At 35.1% G+C, this 15352-nt stretch overlaps 1 protein-coding gene across 1 annotated transcript in view; it reads right to left on the bottom strand.

Annotated features, from left to right (window-relative positions):
• Window positions 1–95: 95 nt before the first annotated feature.
• COL9A3 (collagen type IX alpha 3 chain) overlaps window positions 96–15352 on the bottom strand; it is a 53606-nt gene continuing 38349 nt past the window's right edge. The window contains exons 25-32 of the mRNA XM_023494457.2: window positions 14028–14063; window positions 11151–11195; window positions 9053–9085; window positions 7230–7376; window positions 6917–6971; window positions 5817–5999; window positions 1009–1086; window positions 96–446 (exon numbers count right to left, since the gene is read on the bottom strand). Of these exons, the coding sequence (XP_023350225.1) occupies window positions 256–446; window positions 1009–1086; window positions 5817–5999; window positions 6917–6971; window positions 7230–7376; window positions 9053–9085; window positions 11151–11195; window positions 14028–14063 (768 nt within the window). The 3' untranslated portion in view covers window positions 96–255. The remainder of the gene's footprint in view (window positions 447–1008; window positions 1087–5816; window positions 6000–6916; window positions 6972–7229; window positions 7377–9052; window positions 9086–11150; window positions 11196–14027; window positions 14064–15352) is intronic.

Below are 15352 nucleotides of genomic sequence, written 5' to 3'. Positions count from 1 at the left end.
AAAAAGAATAAAACCCTTCTGAAAGTGAGAGGTGAGATTTGTTGCCTAATAAAAAGGTTTTGGGGGAAAAAAAAAGAAGGGCATATATAAGGTATTGAAAATGCTTTTCATCATAGTGCTTCAATGAGTTGAATTACCATGTACAATTTTGAGCTCATTAAAATTAGTAAGGGAATACTGTCTATCAATTTGTCTTTTCATAATTCAATGTTTACTCAAATATTCAGTCATTGGTCCATTTCTTTAAATTACATTTTATGAGCTTCTAGGGCCAGATTTTTCCCCTCCTCCTCCTATAACAGCTCCTTGACAGGCTGAGGTATCACAAATCCCTGGAGTTCCCTGAACACCAATTGCACCAGGAATGCCAGGATCACCTGGAAAACCAGGTTCACCATGGGCACCATCTCGACCATCTTTACTAATTCCAGGAACGCCTTGAGGTCCTTAAGAAAGATTGCAAGGAGAAAAAATTAGAAAGAGTTTGGATACAGTTCTTACATTATCAGTTTGGTTAAGTGATTATGTTTATTCTTGCTGTCAAGTGCCTGTTTACTCTTTGCCTTGCTCATGTGTAACTCAGAACTAGCCACTACCACTCCATAAAACATATGTTTATTCAAATTTAAATGACAACATATGTTTGACCATGAGATTTTAGGGTCAATAAAGAGGTTCCAGGTAAGAAGGAATTTACACTTATATAGGAGGAAGATCTTTGGTAAGGAACTATGTAGTCAGATAATTGTTTCATACTATTTAAAATGATTATTAAAGTCTTTAATAAGATTATTTTCATCAAACTTTTCAAGGAAGTTGGTTAAGATTTTAATCTAGGAATCATTTTATTTTTACCTTGAAGAATTCTACCTATGCTTTGCCAAAGATAATATTTTTCTCATAAAAAACTAAATTTCAAACAAATGTTTTATTTAAATATTCTGTCAGCAAACTAAATTGCTGGCAATACAGCCACAGACTGTATAAAGATGCAAAGTGTTGTCATACCTTGAGGTCCTTGATCTCCATCAGGCCCATCAATGCCTATGCCAATAGCTCCTTTGTCTCCTCTGTCACCCTGATTACCTGTATTGAATGAAGAAAGCACTGTCATTTCTAACAAGATCCCAATGAGTTTGAAAATTTTCTAGTACCATATTATTATAATTCCAATTACAGTTAAAGCATAAATGTTTAATACTATCTTGGGTTTTTGTTTTTACAGTATGTCCAATTTTGATAGCATTTTATGTTTGTTATTACTCAGAAAGTCATCTTATGCTTCACTCTAGTGTGAACATGACTCTGGATTGTCTGAAACTATGCCAGTGAAGCATAAGGTCTAGCTGATCCTCCCAAGCTGGAAATGCATCAGCCTTATTAAGTACAGAGAGACTTCTCAGAAATAGTTTGATCACCAGATGATCATTTTTTCCTGACCAAAGCAACTCATGAAGAGATCTACTATGGTGTGTAGGGATTATGGTTTATATAAGTAAAGGAATACCCTCTCTGATGAAATCACAGATCTGTTTTTAAGAATTTAAATATTTAAACAAGGTTACAAACAACTTCACTTATAGGAATAACTGTGGAATCCTACAAAATGGGATATCGGTGTAGTGTGGTTTTAAGACATGTTACCTAATTGAAAATAAAGTGAAATGAGGAATTCTATAAACTTTTGTAAAAAGAAATTTTCATAAATAAAAAAGTTATTTGGTTTTTGTGGTGGTGTTTGGGGTAGAGGTATTTAGTATCCAGTCTCCAGGGGAGACAAGATAAAAGAATATATACAAGTGAAGTAAAATCTGAAGCACAGAGAATAAGGAGGTTTTGAGATTTCACCAGAGGGATTAATTGCCTTGACATTGTAATTCAGTTCAAGCATTTATTGTGGTGTCTGGTACTGTGCTATAATAATAGCTATTATTTGTAGAGCACTTACCATATGCCAGACACTGTGCTAAATGCTATACAGTGATCCCATTTGTTACAACAACCCTGGAAGATATTTATCCCCATTTTACAGATGAGAAAACAGATGAGATATACCATCCTGAGTCCAAGCTCAGCAATATATTCACTGTAGATACAAAGAAAAAAATTCCTGCCCTCAAAAGAGCTTACATTTTAGTAAGAAGAAAACATGCATAATAATACAGAATAGATGGAAGTTGCCTCAGAAGGGAAGACTCTAGTATTTGGAAGAACTGAAAAAGAAATCCTGGAGAAGGAAGCACTTGAGCTGAGTCTTAAAGGGAGCCAGATTCTAATCATCTTGAGGTTAGGAGAGAAAATAATCCTCATAGGAGTAGTGCAAAGGCACAGAGATGGAAAACAGAGCTTTGTGCTTAATGGAAAGTAGCCTGATGTTACAGGGACCATGGAGTGTGTAAGGAGTGATATGTTAAAAGCCTGGAAAGAGAGAGATGAGGTTGTAAAGAAATTTAAATGCCAAACAAAAGTTTATAGAGGGTGTCCCAAAAGTCTTAGTCCCAATTTTAAAGAATATATTAGTTTTATTGATTTTTAATAAGCTTTAATAGCTTAGCTCTACACTGAATTTTAGGACACCTTATATTTAATTTAATCCTAGATTCAAGGTGGAGAAGGAAGAGAGGGGCAGACACCACAAGAATTTTACTGGTTGGGGAAAAGTCATATTAGTTAAAACAACACTTCAGAAAAATCATTTTGGCAGCTGCATGCAAAATGGAATGGAGTGGGGAGACACATAAAGCAGGAGTCCAATTTAAAAAGTTGTTGCAAATCTAGACAAAAGATAGTAAATACCTAAAGTAGTGATTATTGGTGGAGAGAAGGTTGCAAGAATGTTACAGAGAAAGAAATTCGCGCACTGAAATACTCAAGGTAGAATCTTTTTTTTTTTGTTTTTGTTTTTGTTTTTGTTTTTGTTTTTTGTCTTTTGTTTTTATTATAGCTTTTTATACACAAAACATGTATGGGTAATTTTTCAACATTGACCCTTGCAAAAACTTCCGTTCCAGCTTTTCCCCTCCTTCCCTCCACTCCCTCCCCAAGTTGGCAGTTAGTCCCATACATGTTAAATATGTTAAAGTATATGTTAAATACAATATATGTATACATATTTATAGTTATTCAAGGTACTTGCTGAAAAAAAGGAGAGATGCAAGATATCTGGCAGGCATAGGAGGATCCACTGAAGGTTTCTTTTAAGGATGAAGGAGACAGACACATTTGAAACAGCAGAGAAGATACAAGGAGTTGATGAAGGACTAAATTAGAGTGGGGATGATGGTTGGGGCAATCTGCCAGAGAAGATGCAAAAGGAATGGGATCAAGGGCACATGTCGAGGGCTTTGCTAGCAAGTAGAAAGGTATTATTATTGGATTATTGGATTGAAGAAGATAGTGAGGTATGATGTCAAAGGGTGTGAGAACAAAGATAACAATGAAAATCTCTCTGGTGGTCGTACCCTTACACCCTTTATATATTCTGATTCAATAGCAGATTCAAATAAAAAATTCCACCTTCTCACTGTGCATTTTCACTGTCCTCTATGCCTGAAATTCTTTCCATCTTTATCTTCACCTCTTAGTTTCCCTAGTTTCAAGTCTCTACTAAAGTTAGACCTACAAAAAGCCTTTCCTGAGCTTCCTTAATATTAGTATTTTCCCTTTATTGATTATTCACAATTTATTATATATGCGTATATAATATACACATATTTGGTTATTTTTATATTGTCTCTCCCATCAGAAAATAAGTCCTTGTGCTTAGCTTCATGTCTGCTATGTACTGGGCACTTAATAACTAGTTGACTGAATTAAATCAAAATGTAGTTATCAAAATATTTGGCTGATAGCTCTAATAATGCATAAGATTCAGAAACTCATTGTCAATAATAAAAACAAAGAAGCTGGACTTTGTATAATTGACGAAATGAATTGCTTAATATTGTTTGCCCCCTAGTGTTGGCATTTCTAAATCACTATACTTAAAGGAAATTCTAAAATAGTTTAAAAATATACTATAATCTTGAAATTTTTTTTAATGTTAAAACAAAAAAAAGCAAGGGAAAATTTTTGGAAAGTAATTCTGTATTTTCTAATCTTGAAAACTTTTGCCTTTAAAAAAATTACCTAAATATTTTGATGTAAATCAGAATTATACTTCCTAGAATCATATTTTTTTAAAAGAAAAAGCCCTTTAAATTAGCTGTTTCCTTAGTTTCAGTATACAACTGACTTTGCAGTGATAAAATGAGGTAAATGTTAAAGATCATTTTAAAATGGAGAATTTAAAAATTCCAACAGTTCAAATTATTTTGCATTGTTACATTTTTCCTATGTTAAGATCTATATTCAGAATGCTTCTGCTAAGAAAAAGGATCTCTAAATCATATTCTTTGACTACAACTGTAATATTCAGTATTAGTTTACTTTCCTATTCTTGGACTTACATTAAAATACACACACACAAATACCATCAAGGGCTAAGTTTAAATGCTATCACAGATACTTATTAAATGTGTAAACCTGGGAAAATTACTTAACTTTTGTCTTCTTCAGTTTCTTAAAGTGTAAAATAGGGATAATTATAGCCTCTTTCTCCTAGATTTGGTGCAAGGATCAAGTGAGAGAATATTTATAACAGTGCTTAGCACCCAATAGGATCTAAATAAATGCTATCATATTATTATTATTACTTATATCCTATTTTCATGTTTTGTTTGTTTGAATTAAAATTTCCTTCACTTATCACAAACCTGTGTTTGGAAACCTGTGTGTGTTAGGGAATCCAATATCATTTCTTAATGCAGTTTACATGTAAATTTTCTAGTTTTATTTTATCTGACAAGGACCTGGCTTTATTTCAGATTCATATAGTGACAATTGTAACTAGTACTAAAACTAATCAGTAATACATTTTCAAAATAGGGATAGGGTCTATATATCAGTATAGAGAATTCTCAGGGGAGGAAATTCCTTCTATTAATGCAGAATCTCTTCATGTCTCAGCTGCTTAGCTAGAGTCCTGAGAAATTAAGTGACATGGCTAGGTTCACATGATATGTGTTAGAGGCAAGACCAAAACCCAGAATGTCTGTTTTTAAAACTGTTTCTCTACCCTTTGTGCCATGCTGCTTCTGGTTTCTAAAATACATTCACATTGGAATTCTTCAGACTTTTAATTGTTCTTCCCTGTATTGTGGAACTTTATCCTTGTTTTGTTGATTGATTAATACAGCTTTTCTATTTTCCTTCAGAAGGTTTTTCTACAAAATCATTCTTATGTGGTGTTACAATTATTTAATTTTCCCTCAGTTCTTAAGATGATATAAAATTTGTTGCCCTTAGGGGGAAATAGAAAAGAAAATAAGAATTGGTTTCTTTCCTCAAGGAATTTATAAACTAAATGGCAAGTACTATACTATAAGTACTTGAGCTAACTCTTGAAAGAAGCAGGTCACCAGAGTAAAATAAAGAAGGCACTTCAGGCAGGGGAGCCTTCAGAGTAAAGGTCAGAAATCAGGCACGTGACTGTTTTGGTTTGACTAGAGTTATTCCAAACCACTAATTTACAAGAAATCATAATTTCTTCACGTTTTTCATTTCTTCTAACAAACTCTTGGTTTCCTTATTTATGAATCCATTCAGGACACTAAACTCCTAGCACCTTTATCTGGGAATATCTAGGGTTCAGGAAGTGAGTGAAATGAAATATAAAGTAGTCTGTAGTGATTTGGTGCAATTCTGATTTGAGGAAAGCAGATAAAGTTGGGAAGGTTCACAGTAGAATTCACAATATCAGTAGAACTATAACTCACCTCTGGGTCCTGGATCTCCTAACTCTCCAGTTGGACCTCGATACCCAGGTGGCCCACGAGGACCAGGATGGCCAATAGATCCTGCTGGACCTGGAGGGCCTGGAGGACCAGCTGGACCAGGTCGGCCAATTGATCCAGGAGTTAGAGGCTTCCTTAAGTTAGCAGCTAACTGTGCAATTTGTTCTTTTTCCAGGGTGGGAAAGGCAGGGGAGAAAACGGGAGAAGAGTCAATTTTTGTAGGTACACCATATGGAAGAGAATTCATGTATCACATGATGTATCACAGATATCTTTAGAAAAACCATTAAAACCTCGAGTAGTTTTTAAAAAGCCAGAATAAGCATTATATTAAGAATTGTTTCCTTTAGAAGGAAATGTTTTATATTCTTTCTTTGAATCACGTAGCCAAAACTAATTTCCTTCTATGAATAGCATGAACATCTTTCAGTATAATTGACAAGGCTAAAAAAACCTTTTACTGATCACCTACTTCATTCCCAGATAAATTCTGTCAGCCCCACATGTGATATATTATCTTAAACAATCCATTTAAATTCAACTAAAACAACCTCTGGCAACTGCAGCAAATGAAACTAATTTTCTACTGTTTCTTTTACATCAGAACCTGAGTATTTTCTGAGGTCTGCCATCGAAACACTATAACTAATTACCCTCCTAATAACCACATTTCTGTCTTAAGTCCAATCACTATGGTAACAATAGTAATCATGATGGTGGTAGTAATGACATTACCACCTTATCTTTATTTAAAAGTTTCAAAACATTTGCATGTACACTATCTCATCTAATAAATACAATACCCTAAGGTAAGAAGGAACATGGAAAAACATAGTTCTTCCCCACCTTCCCTTATCTATTTTTCCACCCTTGATCCTACCAGCAGTGCTGGGAAAGTTACCTTCCTTTCACTCCTCTAAGTTACCAGCTTCTACACAAGTAGAAGCAGGAGGATGGGGAGTGAGGTTTTCTTGATGTACAATTATTTTGTATTTCGTTAAATAGATGAAAAGATCAAAAAAAAAGATGAATTATAGATGAAAATCTATGTTTTTTATAATTGTCCTGATCCTGGTACTCACCATTAATCATTCCTCCACATAGTTCCCTTATATGTTGTTCACTGGCTTCTTTACCCTGAAATCATCAAAAAAAAATTTTTAAGCAAATCAAATCAGTTAACTTTTTGATATCCAGGGCACAGTTCAACTGGATCAATAGCATTTTATCGTTGCAAAAGGACCCTGGTGTGTGTGTTGGGTGGGGGGGGGAGGGTATTTAATCCTACTATTCGTCATAGATCCAGTCCCCAATCCCTGTACCCATTTATGAATTCAGTGAACATTCAGACTCCAATATGTATCTCTCTTTAAAAAGGGCGAAAAGAATACTTACAGGAACTCCAGGTTTTCCAGTAATTCCGGGGACACCTTGTACTCCCTGGAACCCTGCTGGACCAGGATGTCCTGGGAGCCCTTGAACACCAGTAGTACCATTAGGACCCTGAATACCTTTAGGGCCCAGCTCACCTCTACTACCTGACTAAAAACAAAAACCAGAGGAAAAATGTTCAGAATTTGAATATACAAACGATTCCTTACTGTTTGCATACCTGTTTGTAAAATAGTCCTTTGCAAGCTGTTTGCAAATGCTTTTCTGATTATCAAACAAAAGCTTAGAAACTGTCTTTCATAGGAATTTACAAGTGCTGTGCAGCTAATGCCCATAAAATATGCTTTCTAATTACCAGTAGTTGTTGTCATCATGGATGCTGACAATTGTTTGCTGAGCATATACCATGTGCTTCATATTCTAAGCCTCATGATAATACAATTTTTTGTTTAATTTTAAACTTTAAAATTTTTATTTATTTAATCCTTTTCTTCAGTCACATTTAAAACTAGTTTTTTTACATTTTCTTTTAAAAACTTTTGATTTCCAGATTTTCTCCCTTATCCCTAACCCCACCCGCATTAAGAAACCACATGTGAAATTGTACAAAGCATTTCCATAAAAGCCATGTTGTAAAAGAAAACATAGATCTTCCACTCTTAAAAAAAAAAAAAGCCCTTAAGAAAAAATATATATATATATTTTTAAAGAGTATGTTTCAATCTGTATTCAGACACTTAACAATTCCTTCTCTGGATATGGATAGAAGTTTTTATCATAAGTTCTTCAGAGAAGTTGTAGATTACTGTACCACTGAGAATGGCAAAATCATTTACAACTGATCATCCTAAAACATTACTATTACTTTGTGTACAGTACATTTCACTTTGCTTGAGTTTATGGAGGACTTTCCAGGTTGTTTCTGAGAGAATCCTGCTCATCATTTACCATGGAACATTATTTTATCAAATTTTATCAAATATTTTATCAAAATCACACACCATAATTTATTCAACTATTCCTTCCCCCAAAATATTGCTCTTTCAACCATCATTTGCAAATAACTTTTAGATTGAATAAGGTCTTACTTCAATGAGAAACTTGCTTCAAAATTCTTTTTACAATTACTATTGCTATTTCCCCTGACTTATTCTTATTTTCTCTCTCCTTCATCCTATCCATACTCAAAAGTATTTTGCTGCTAACCACTCTCTCTCCCAAGATGCCCTCTCTTTTATCACCCTCCTCCCTTCCCATTTCCCATTTCTCTCCTACAGGGTAGGACAGATTTCTATACATTGAGTGTGTATGGCTCTTTGAGCCAGTTCAGATGAGAGTAAAGTTCACTCATTCATCCTCTCCTTCCCTTTTCCCTTCTACTGAAAATGTTTATTTTTAATTCCAAATTCTTTCCCTCCTTCTACCCTTCTTGTTGAGGGCAAGAAATATGACACCTATTATAATTATGAATATATGACAAAGTTTAAATCAGTCAGTGGTCTAATCCCAATCACTCCCATTTCTCTAAATTATTTTCTATTCGGCTTTGCTTACTCTGGATTGGTTTATATTCAAGCAGTCACTTAACTCCTGTATGCAGGAACCATAAGTTCCTGTCCATAGGAGAATTAATCAAAAAGGTGGTTAAGTGCAATCTCTCCCTGCCCCCAGATCCACCCTTAAAAAGAAAGAAAAAAGAATCATCATAAAAGGAATATAAGAGAATCCTTGGAGATGGTCCTTATATAATCAGGTATGAAGTTCCCCAGATGATAGACATATCTATTCTGAGAATTTCCAAGTTCAAATTTTTGACAATCACTTACCTCTCCTTTCTGTCCAACAGGACCATTAGGACCCTGCAAGAAGATTTTTTTTAAAAAGTGTTAAAAGGTAAAGGGAGGAAGGAGAGAAGTTAACATTTAAAAGTTTGCCTTTTTTTTTTATTAAAAGTCATTAATTTATCAATTTAGTAGAAGCATAGGAACCTCATTATAGGCATATTGCTTTTAAAAACTACATTTAATTGATGCTTTTGTTTTGATATTCCAGTCATTTCACAACATGAGCATATTCTTAAAAGTAACACTGGACTCGCTGGCACTTTAAGATTGCATAGTTTTGGAACTTATTCCTATCTCTGATTATAGAAATGTATTTAGGCATCAAATTAATAATAGACTCCTTACAACATGAGGGAGTGAAAAAGGCACGACTTATTTGGGATAGCCTATTCTTCACGTGTAAACCATTACTTTTATCATTAATACAGTTCAGCGAAGTTTTTTAACTTACAATGATTCTCTCACTAGTTTTCCTTTTCTCTGCCCTCAGCAGCCAAGGGGGATTCAAGCTCAAATCCTCAACTCCAGTAGATAATCTTTATGCTTCTAATTCATTAGTAATTACAACTATAGAATTTGGACCCACAATCTTGAAAATTCATTGTATTATGAGGAGGTTACAATAAGTGCATGATGAAGGTAAAGAAATGTTTCTATTTCACCCAAAGACAGAGGAAATTTAATTAAAGTTTTAGAAACACCAATTACTTTAAAGCTGGATAGAATTTCTGAAATTCAAATTAGGCCCACAGTTGTTAACCTTGGGAGAACTGATCTGAATCATTGTCATGGCCAAAAACTGATCAGTTGAATTCTTATTGGCTCTATGGTAGCCAGTATGGGTTATGTACCTTTTAATCTTCAGAATGACCCTACGAAGTATATGCAAGAAATATTTCTTTTTATTTCATGGAACACTATGCCAGAATTTATGGATTTTTGCCTATAGCAAGAGAATCCTTTTACAACTAAAACTTCTTGCATGAGTTGTCTTAGCTAAGATCATTGACTCCTCTACATTGAATAGTCATTTCTATAGTGAAAAGAAATACATAGCCAATCTTAGGCACTTCACTTTGGAAAAATCTATACCATCAGAGAAACATTATTTCAGTGCTGCCATCATTTACTAAAGCACTTCTATTAAGCGCTTGATCATAATGTGGTTCTTAAAGGCAACATTTGTCATGCAAGAATGGGTTACACCAGGTCTTAAACATACTGTAAAACTTCAGACTTAAGTTTGCCCCTCTGTGTCTTGGGACATAGCCTTGCCAAGAGTGTCATCTCAGAAGAATGACTGTAAAGGGTCACAGATAGTGGGGGAACTCTGGACAGATAAACTTGAATGAAGAACAGCTAGGTAAGACTTACTCAGTGTGATTGATGGGATAATGGTTCTCTAGTTCACATATACTTAGTGTGATATAATGATGTAATCACTCTAGTTGGCGTATACATAGTGTGATATGGTGATGTAATGGCTCTCCTAACAGTTGGCACATGCTCAGTATGCTGTAGTGATATAATTCTACTAAGGTATTTAAGGGCTGAGAGGACTTGAAATAGACAGATTCCATCCTTGACCATCCTGGTAGTGGCTCTCCTGCTTCATCACTCCTCCACCTAAGACCAAGGCTCATCCAGAGATCCTCCAGAAAGCTAGCACGAGCATTACAAATGACCACCAGTTGGTGGATTTTTTTTTTTGACCACCCATTAAGGCATGACAAAGTTATTTTATGCATCAATGGATGGAACTCCCACACTGATGTAATCTCAGGTTTTTTGAAAGATTAAAAATGTAGTCATACAGAATAGGTTGAAACCTCCTGGATTTTCTAATTTCTATTCCCATGACATGTTCCTAGGCATTGTGTACAGTTGTATGTTAAAAAGAAATGGTGGTGTTTACTGTGATTCCTTGTTACTGCCCATTGTGAATTTCTGTGTTCTTAGCCTCAAAGCTTTTTCATTTGAATTCTCATCTACAAATTTCATATTTCCCATTTAGAGTTCCTATTGGACTTGGATTCCTTCTATTGTATTGTGTTTTAAAGATGAATTTAATCACACATACCAGTTCTCCTTTATCCCCAGGAAGACCATCAGCTCCAGCAATACCCTGAAAATGACATACCTCAATATTAACAGACCAAATCATATGAAGGAATCACCATTATTCTTAACCCAACTCTCTTGTGTTAAGGATTGCGTGGCAAAGAACAAACTTAATACAAACCAAGGTGAATAGTAATTCATTATGACAATGCACATCCTCTAGCATGATTACAATTACCAGGTCATTTTCGTGCTAAATTAGTGGGTGATCAGTTAGCTTAGAGTTATATTGTTTTAGATTGGGAAACTCTAAATTATGTCTAATATATTGATACTGCCACTTAACCAGGTGGGAGCAGGGTAGGATTTCAAATCGAAATCGCCTAATCTCTTGCAAAGTTAAAGGATCTGAAGTTCAATAGGAAAGTCTGAAGGCAGAATTGGCAAATTGCATCTAAGTACATGGAGAAAAAAGCACAAAACTTTCCCATAAATGAATGAAAAGAGAAAAAAAGCTATATGCATTAAAAAGCAACTTGGTTCTTCCCTCCCTGTCTCTACTGTATTCTCCCAATATGTTCTTTCAAGTTAAGTGAAGATAATCTAGAAATCACTAATCACAATGGAGGTGTTAAACTTGAAAAACTAAACCAAACCACATCCACATCTATCCCCAAATCAATGACTATGTGTCATTGAAGAGATTTTTTTTTTCTGGGAATGGTTTGAATTAGCTGGATATTGAGGTCCTTTCCAAGTCTGAAATTCTATGATTTTGTGAATATTTACTTTAATTTATCAAAATGAAAATCAAATCTCTTGCTTAAGAGATAAGGATTTCTAATCATTTTATATCAGTTATCTCTTTCAATTCACTGTTTTGAACGCTGAATATTTTATTTGTCAACTAAAGATTATAAATTGACATGTAACCTAATTGGTTGTCTTACCAAATCTTTACTGATCATACTGGAGGGAAAGAAGACCCCTCTTTCAGTGAGCAGTAGCTCACAGATGGAGCCAGAAGGTGAACTACAGGAAGAGAGAGGGAAAAAGAAAGCCAGCCAAGCACACAAATAGATAAAAATGCCCACAGTCCATTTATTATCTGTGCTTATAAAATGCTGCTTCTATTCAATTAAACTAATTGCCCAAAATTGAGTCTGAATCAAGGCATGGATTTTGTTAAGAAAGAGTCACTACGTCCCAAATCTCATGAAAATTTTCATCGAACTTACACAATTCAGTTACATGAACTACAAAAAAAATTGGTGAAATGCTTTGGGAGAGTACTCATCTGGTTGAAGACCAGTCCAATAATTATACTGAGTTAATTTGGAAGGAATGAAGCATGGTTTGCAACAGAGGCCTCAATTCCATCCGGGATATATTATAGAATTATTGGAATGTTGTAGGTTTGCTCGGTGATTACAACTTGGAGATGCTGAAGCCAGAGCTGCCCTTTAAATGTGGGCCAGGGAATGGCTCCATCAGTCCTCCTCTACTCCTGGAGGGAGGATCCGTAGTCTTTGCATCAAAAGGACAGCTCCCTTATGGGATCAATGAAAATTCCCTCTTCATACCACAAGAGGGCATCTGACATTGTCGTAACTGTAGGAACCCTAAGTACCTAGTAACTAGCTTGCATCATCATCAGTTGCTGTATTATTCTTTGTATTACATGGGGTTGCGATAACTGATGTCAGTATGTGTACTGCCACCAAAACTGAAGCCTGATGATCAACACATGGCATTTCTGCAAATTAGTGAAATCTGATACAGTCTAATCCCAACAGGATGTTAACATATCTGTTAATATGACATGAAGCTGCTCCTGTACTGGAAGTCAAATAGAAACAAAAGCACCATCTGAATTAACAGCAGATAATACCTGGAGTTTTCCAGGGTGAAGGTTCACCAATTTTAAGCTATTCCTGTGACATAAAGAACCCAAAGTACTTCTAAATTTGTCCAGCCCAACCTTCTTCAAGCACCTTTCTTTGCTATCTATATGGAAACGATTCTGGGCTTTTGAAGGGTATAACAACAAAACACAAAGTCTAATAGTTGAAAGGATTAACATGGAGACTTGTGGGATACATAGATATGCTGTTTGAGATACTAAGTTTATCACTGAATGGATGACTATTTGGTGATGAATTTTTGTGATTACAACTTATAAAAAACATCTATTAAATTGTGGAGTGTTATTTTCTACATCAGTGGAGAACAGATAGACCCTGGTAAAATCAGGAGCCTTCAACACAGAAAAGACTAGGAATTAGCCCACTACGTTATCTATATTTTCACTAAGATAATAAGCAGAAATGCCCTTCTTTAGGATTGTTTTAAGCTTCTGAAAACATACTCCAAAAGCATAAAATCACATCTCTGATCCAAGTATCAAACAAACAGAAAATGGAAAACCTGTTTTGGAAAAGCCCATGCCTTAACATGACCACATACGTTCAAACATTTGTCCCCATGAGAGTGGCTTACAACAATTTATGTTCCAACAGCAGTACTCTCTTTCCAGAGGCAGTGAGGTTTTAGAGGCAAATTCAGTAAGCCATATATGACATTCATTGTACTTATCCTAAGAGAGAAAACTATGGTATATCTAGAGGGAAAAGGATATCTATCATCTGAAGAGAAAAGTGTAGATTATAAAGCAACTCAAGAGTCAGAGATCATAAAGAAAAATTCTGTTTTTCACGGAGAAATTAAATGGCACATAAAAAAAAGTGAAGCCTCTCTTTTGATTTTGGGGAGGCTTTAATTTTTTTTTATTATGTCAATAGGAATATATCTAATCTGAAATATATGCCCCAAATGCTCTCTCCCATTCTTTGCCATCTGAGTGAAGACAAACAGGGAGCTCAGCTCCTCCACTCACCTGGTTTCCTTTAAGACCCATAGCTCCTCCTGGGCCCTGTAAAGGGGGAGAAAAAAAGGAATGACTATTAATGTGAGAAGGGAATGATCATTGAGCCCAGAGAACCTAGAGATCTTGCTGTTCAACATGCACTTTGTGTTCATAGGAATTAAAATAAGATTTAAGAAAACATTTGATAGTTATTAGGGATGATTCCTTCCCTATCCCCTTTTAATACAAAGACCAAACATATTAAAATTTTTCCCTGGGAATAATTATCACTTGTATGAAGTTGAATAATGAGGCTTTTTCTTTAACTAAAACTACCAGCAGAACCCAGCTTATATTGCTGTGACTTCTTGAATGAAAGCAGTTATTGATATGTTCCCTAAGCTTAGCAACCATCCTGCTTCTCTGGGCTTCTATGTCATCTCAAAGGCCCCTAGAGCTTTGGGATAATTTTTCTTAACCTCTGGAATGTCTAGCTTTTGGATTAACAAAGGGCCCACTGTCCTAACTCCACAGAGTACTGACTTATACTGAACTTCCACCTTCAAGGATGAATCGAGGTTTGAATCATGAAATTCTTTCCATTTCCCCACTTGTCTGCCACGACGTACTAGGAAATAGGTATGTTTATGTTCAGAGTGGGTCCACTGTGCTCAATAAGACATTCGTTTTATTTAGTTCAGGGAAGGGGAAATCGAATGTCTAAATATTCTGAGATGCTTGGATTACAGATTTATCATTTTTTATGCTACAATAATATTCCATTACATTCCACTATGCTATTTGTTAAAGTATTTCCTAGTCAGTGATAATTCACTTTGTTTCCATTTTCTAGCTGCGATGAACACTTTTTTTTTTGCAGATACAAAGAAATGGAAACAAAGTAAATGCCCAATTATTGGGGAATGGATAAACAAGTTGTACACCAATACAATAGAATAATTGTACCACACAGGAAAAAAATGATGTACTGAATATATATATTTTGTTTGTGATGAGGCAATTGGGGCTAAGTGACTCGCCCAGGGTCACAGCTAGGCAGTGTTAACACTGTGTCTGAGACCAGATTTGAACTCAGGTCCTCCTGACTTTCAGGGCTGGTGCTCTATCTACTGCACCAACTAGCTGCTCCCGATGTGCTGAATATAGAGAAGCTTGGTAAAACATAGGAACTCATACAAATTGAAACAGTAAATCAAAAGGAACTGAAAGAAAATAACCAATAAGTGAAATTGAATGTTGTAAAATTAGAATGTCAAATTTAATCCCAAAGAAAAGACCAAACTAGTGTCCCACATTCTAGAAACAATTAGGAATTATTAGAGAAAAGTTACTAA

Source organism: Sarcophilus harrisii, chromosome 2 (assembly GCF_902635505.1).
Source record: "Sarcophilus harrisii chromosome 2, mSarHar1.11, whole genome shotgun sequence".
In the NCBI taxonomy this organism is placed as follows: Eukaryota; Metazoa; Chordata; class Mammalia; order Dasyuromorphia; family Dasyuridae; genus Sarcophilus; species Sarcophilus harrisii.
The sequence above is the reverse complement of the archived record's forward strand: the minus strand, read 5'-3'. Positions and strand labels throughout refer to the sequence as shown.